At 41.7% G+C, this 6,124-nt stretch overlaps 1 protein-coding gene and 1 pseudogene across 1 annotated transcript; both read right to left on the minus strand.

Annotated features, from left to right (window-relative positions):
- Window positions 1-4,712: 4,712 nt before the first annotated feature.
- LOC101999779 (N-alpha-acetyltransferase 11-like) lies at window positions 4,713-5,401 on the minus strand. The gene has a single exon (XM_005372307.3). It carries the CDS (start codon window positions 5,376-5,378, stop codon window positions 4,713-4,715), a length of 666 nt encoding a protein of 221 aa, XP_005372364.1. The 5' UTR covers window positions 5,379-5,401.
- Window positions 5,402-5,464: 63 nt separating this feature from the next.
- LOC101999510 lies at window positions 5,465-5,706 on the minus strand (annotated as a pseudogene).
- Window positions 5,707-6,124: the final 418 nt, after the last annotated feature.

Below are 6,124 nucleotides of genomic sequence, written 5' to 3' on the forward strand. Positions count from 1 at the left end.
CATCTTTCATTAAACTAGAACTGCAGAGGTGACAGAGAACTTGCAGGCAGGAAATAATGAAAGTCTCACAGAGGAGGAATTTTCCAAAAGTACTTTCTACAGTTAATACATAAAGTTTTTGTTCTCAAATGTTAAGTTTAAGAAGAAAGTGAGGGATGATATAAGTAACTAAGCTGTTTAGATTTTCCAAACATTAAGACAAAAAAAATTATGTCACACCAATAATTATGTCCCAGGAGCTGAAGTTTGAAAGCAGAAAGACAGAAGGCAGTGCAATTGATCTGTTGAGCACATAAAAGTTGAGCCCAAAGGAGTGGGTGCAACACAGATGGGAAATGAATTGTTAGATGGAAGGCTATTGTTTTTAATGAATGTAGCCTTTAGATCAGAAGAGCATACTGTCCCATAGGGCAGGGCTTTTAATACCTGGGACTTTTACATGACTTTGGGTATATAGGTTTATAAAGTAAGTAGACAAATAAAACCTTTACTGACTATAAATCTTAATGAAATTGGCTTTAAAATAAATTCATTGGTATATACCTAGTTGTAGTCTTTATTAAAGTTGAACACAAAATTTTACACCAATGAGATAAATGTGCCTCTCCATTTTTACACAAAAATGAGATTTTGACTGCATGTTTGATATTGAAGAATAGAATGGATCTTCTATTGACATTCTTACTTTATATTCATCAAGGCTGAGGACACTGTTTGGCAAACATAGATTTTGAAAAAATGGCAGAGGTCAATTTAGGCCATTTTATTGTCCCAATATCAAGCCAAATATCATTGGGCATTTCCTTAGGGAACTAAAATCACTCCTGGCAAGATGGTTCAGCAGATGAAGACACTTTCCACCAAGTGTAACAACTTGAACTAGACACCTAAAACCCACATGATGGAAGCAAAAACCAATTCCCACAAGTTGTCCTCTGACTGTCACACATGCAAATGCGAGGGGGGGCACACATGCTGTAAGTGACTATAATAACATTTTTAAAAAATGGAACTTCAGTGGAAGCACACACTGGCCAAGCATGCACATGGCCTGAGTTTGATCTCAAGAACTATCAGTGGAAAGAGGAAGAAAATAAACTCAAGTCAGCAACAAGTGTTATTACCATTATTATTTTTATTGTTATCATCTGTGTGCAAATGTTTTGCCTGTACTCACCCCACACAAGTCTGGTTTTTGTCTGAGGAGCCAAAAGAAGCCATCAGATCCTCTGGAACTGGAACTATTGACAGCTGTAGGTGACCATGTGGTGCTGGAGACTGAACTTGGGTCTGCACAAGCAACAGGTGCTTATAACTAAAGATACATCCCTCCAAAAATCAAATATCCTAACAAATATGGTGCAAAGGCTTGCTAATTTATTAATTACATACTGAAGAATGGTTGTAGGAAAATCTTTCTGTCCATAAATAAATCATTATATTTTTATAAGAAAAGAAAACTTTGTAGGCAAGGAAAAGCCACTGTGATTTGTGGCATAATGGTCTTGAGACTGTCTAAACATTTTAGGAAGCATCCATTGGCTGTACACGGCTGGATAGCATGTGTAGTACAACAGTTGCCTGCTGTGTGCTCAGAGGTTGCAATGAAGTTGTGGAATGCAGCACAGGCCAACACCCCTCCTCAAAGCACCTCAGATTTACCATATTTTTAATGTAAATTAATTTTTATTATTTTGATTAGAAATCTTGTACCTGTCACTTTTTCATAATTTCTTCATTTACTTACATAACCTCATATGGACTTGAAACCCACAATTTGGGGCTGGAGAGGTGGTTCAGTTGTTAAAAGCACTGGTTTCTTTTCCAGAGGACCTGGTTTCAATTCCCAACACCCTCAAGGTGTTTCATAACCACAGGTATTATTAACAGACACACACACACACGCACACACACACCACACTTATCACTGTGTCATCCACAAAATGCAAAGGAGCAACAACAATCATGCAATACCCAGAGAAAAGAGTACAATAGATACATTTATAAACTTTATACATTGTATTTCCAAATATGACCTCAATGATAACTTCCAAATGATTTAGTTTTGTAAAATACATAAAGGTAATCATTGAAATCATTAAAATGTGGCATAAGAGCTAATCTCATCTTCCCATGAAGTTAAACAGTCTGCACTACTTTACTTCCAGTTTGGGGAAATGGAATATAAAATGAATACTTTTGAACACAATCACTTCTGTGTGTGAAATAAAGGAAAGGTGGGAGGACATCTGGAAAGCAGAGTGATGTTATCAGCATTGCTAACATATTTTCAAAACACATATATTTAATTGTTGCTGTTAAAAGCTAAAAAGCCATTTTTTAAAGAAAGAACTAAATTCTACAATTGATAAAAAAATATATAAGGAAATTAGAAATTTGTTCCTCATCCTAACATTCTGAGCAATAATAAACTCAACTGAATTAAAATTGTTTCTGGAAGAAATGTTAATAAATAAGAGGCAGGAATAACCTAGGGAAGATAGTATACAGGGGCCTGATTTAAGATTTCCTCTAGTGCTTATTTTAGGATGAGTCAACCATTTACAATACAGTTGCTACTTGTGTCTTGTTTGTAATCTGCCTGGTGACTGCTTACATTTCAGATAAATGCAGTAGCAGCTCAGATTTCCAATAACTGCTGAAGGACCAAATTCCCTGCCAACCTCCCTCACTGAGCTCTTTTCTCCCAACACCTGTGATCATCCAGTCTCTACTCCACCTAGCTCCCCAGGCCTCCTTTTCATCTCCACAGTCTGCTCGTCTGTCCTCCATGCAGCCCTCCAGTGGAGCCTTCCTACACACAGCATAACCCTCTGCACTTTAAAACCGAATGGCTCAAAAGCAGGAACTGACTATACTCATCTCTGTCTTGAGTTTGGTAGTGAGCCCAGCTCACACACAAGCCATGCAGTTAGGAGACAGCGGGCTACTGAAGTGGAGTATCACTTCCAGAATTACTGTCATTACATCCTGGGCTTCTGCCTCACATAATATTATAGTTGGTTCTCGACCTCTCCAATGCTGCTACACTTTAATACAGTTCCTCATGTTGTGAAGACCCCAAACCATAAATTATTTTTGTTACTACTTTATAACTTTAATTCTGCTACTGCTATGAATTGTTATGTAAATAATATTTACATAACATCTACATTTTGGGGTGATCTTAGGTGACCTCCAAAGGGGTCTAGACCCACAAATTGAGAATGGTTGGTTGTGGATTAAAGTTCTGTGGCTTTGGTGATTTTACTTAGAAATCCTGAGATAGCTCTCCTTTTGTTTTTCCAGTTTCTCTAATGTCTCTACTGCATGTGCCAAGGGAGAAATCTAAGTCTGTGATGGCCATGTGTGGATGCTTGAAAACCTGCTTCTCGAACTGTTACAGAGAGGAACGGCTCTCAGTGTAGGAAAATACCTTGAAAACAATCTGATTATAATACCGGAAATGATCGGGTTTTTTTTTTTTTTACCAGCAATTCATAACGGAAGTGGATTTGACACGTGAGTTATTGCTTTGCTGGGACGACAGGTGGCCGCAGAGTGGGCAGCACTGGTGATGTCCTCCTACTGTCTGGAATGGCAGGTTGAATTTTTGCATGCCATTTTGAATCCTGCCTTAAAGTTCAGAGTCCTCAAGAAAATCCTCTTGCAGTTTTGCATAGTAATTACACTGCAAAGAAATTATTTGTGTTCATGACAAATTGGGGAAATGGAAAACTTTTAAGAGCCTTCTGGGTCATTCACTGAAAAGGGAAAGTTGTATTCACAGAACTGATATGAAGAAAACTATCCCAGCTGAGCAAATGTGCAGCTCACCACCACTTGCTAACAGGGTCTCCCTGCTGCTCTGGCCTCAATTTCTCTTCCTATTATGCAATTTTTCCTACAAAAGAACATTTAAAATTTTTAAATCATCAAATTTAGTTAGCTATATGGTTTGAAGTGTGGCTTTTTAAATCTAGGGCTGAAATTTTTGACAGGAAATGTTTTTGAATACAAAGAGTCAATGTAGTATAGAAACCTGTGGAAAATTAAAGAAAGGTGGATATTATTTTTTCCCTTTTTAATATTTTTATTGGGGGGGTCAGAGATTACAATTTGATTTCCGCTTGTTCTTTACTGAAGATCTACAAATTCTGCTTCTGCAGAAGTCCAACACCTATCTCCTCCCACCAAAAGGAACAGTCTTCTTCAAAGAGGGAGGGCAGGGCATGGGCAGTTTCCATAGAAGGCAAGAGTAGGTAACTTCACCAGACAGAGGCAGAGGGCATAAGGACTACCGATGGTCCTGCTTACTCAAAAATGAAAACCCAAATAATGGCAAACGCTGAAAGCTGAGGAGTTTCCTGAGTTATCACCACTTCCTGTTTGGCATTCTAGGCAAAACCCTACAGCATACACACAATCAGTACAGGACAACGGCAGACCGAATACAGCAGCCGGCAGCATGGGAGAAGCCAAGGATGGTGCTGCTATGGCAGTCCTCAAAGTTCCTTGGCTCCTGCACAGCAGCTTCTGTGTCCTGGAGTGCCTTCATGATTAGGCTATGTGGAAGGCTGCTGCTAAGCGCTGACAATGAGAAGCCATTTGGGTCACTGTGGGTGACTCCAGAGTAGATACTGCAGAGCGGAGCCATGGTTCCTAAGAAAACTGTGGTTAAAATGCAAGAATCTCCAATGCTTGAGCGGACTCTAGGAGGTGGAATCCAAGTCTTGCAAGCTGTCTTGAACATCAGCGCTGTCTTTGCTGTCACTGCCACTGTCATCTCCAGCCAGGTTCTGCTGACAGGCCTCTTCAGAACCAGGAAGTGGGCTGCCCTGATTCTCCTTGGAACCCAGAACCACGTATCTGCCCTTCTTCAGCACCAGCTGCCGTCTCAGCTCCTCTGCCATCTGGGAGAGATCTCGTTTCATGGCGTACGCATCTTCTCCATCTGCATAGTACTTGGGCTCCACCTCACTAACCTGGAAGTTCAGGGTGTTGGAATAAAGGTGCAGGGCCGCCCTGTTGCTCTTCCTCACATGCAGGGATACATACTTGGCGCTGAAGTTCTCGATCATGGCCCGTGAGGCCTGGTCCATCAGCTTCTGGGCCAGGCCGAGGCGCCGGTGGGAACGTTTCACAGCCAGTGAGGTGATGTGTCCATGAGGGACATCATCGGGATCCTCCTCCATCTTGGGCAGGACATAGCCCACGATCTTGCCATCCTCGGCCTCAGCCTCAGCAATGTAGGAGAGCTGGGGCCAAGAGAGGCCGTGGTAGAAGTAGTACTTCATCTGGTAGTTCTCGGGCAGGCACAGCAGGTTGCAGTGCTGCATGTTCATCAGATCATCGGGCAGAGCACGGCGGATGTTCATATTGGCAGCAGATAGGCCTGTCAGGCTCGAGAACCACAGAGGATGCCAGGAGCACAAGCGACACCAACACCGTTTGCTTTAAAACAGCTGGGATATCTTCACACAAGATGAGAAAGATCTCCCACTATCTTCCATTTCTTTTCGGCGCTGCTGTACAGAACCTCATCCATCCTCATGCAATTGGGTCCCAGTCGTGTCCGAAACGAATGACGACCACGCGGTCCTCCTCGGACAGGATGGCCTGGTCTATCTGCCAGCCATTGTGCAGATGCGGGAGCATGTACGACATCTTGAGCGGGCCTGCGCGGCCAGAAGCCGCGAGCTGCCTCGTGAGCCCAGGCTGCCCGACCGCCGGCGACTCCTCGCAGCCAAGAAAGGTGGATATTATTTTAATAAATCCCAAAATTAAAGTACACCTTAACATGACTCTAAACAAATGACTAAATTTTTCTTTTAAATTATGCATCAGGGATAACATTTCTTACAAAGTGTTTGATTGATTTTTTTTTGAGACTCACATTATTGTTTAAGTTTGCCTGTCTGAATACATTATGTCACACAAGCTGGTTATGAATTAATGGCAATCCTCCTGTCTCTCAAATGATGAAATCACAGGCATGGCCATCACACCTTATCCAACTTCTTGCTCACATGTGGTCTTGTCTGTACAAAAGAAACAAGCTCGGAAGGATGGAAAGAGCCTGCAGGTAGCTTTATCCAATCACCTAAATAGCCTCAATGTCTCC

Source organism: Microtus ochrogaster, unplaced genomic scaffold, assembly GCF_000317375.1.
Source record: "Microtus ochrogaster isolate Prairie Vole_2 unplaced genomic scaffold, MicOch1.0 UNK1162, whole genome shotgun sequence".
Classification (NCBI taxonomy): domain Eukaryota; kingdom Metazoa; phylum Chordata; class Mammalia; order Rodentia; family Cricetidae; genus Microtus; species Microtus ochrogaster.

Coding starts and splice junctions, on each gene's coding strand:
- LOC101999779 (XM_005372307.3), bottom strand. CDS start 5,378: ATGAACATCCGCCGTGCTCTGCCCGATGATCTGATGAACATGCAGCAC.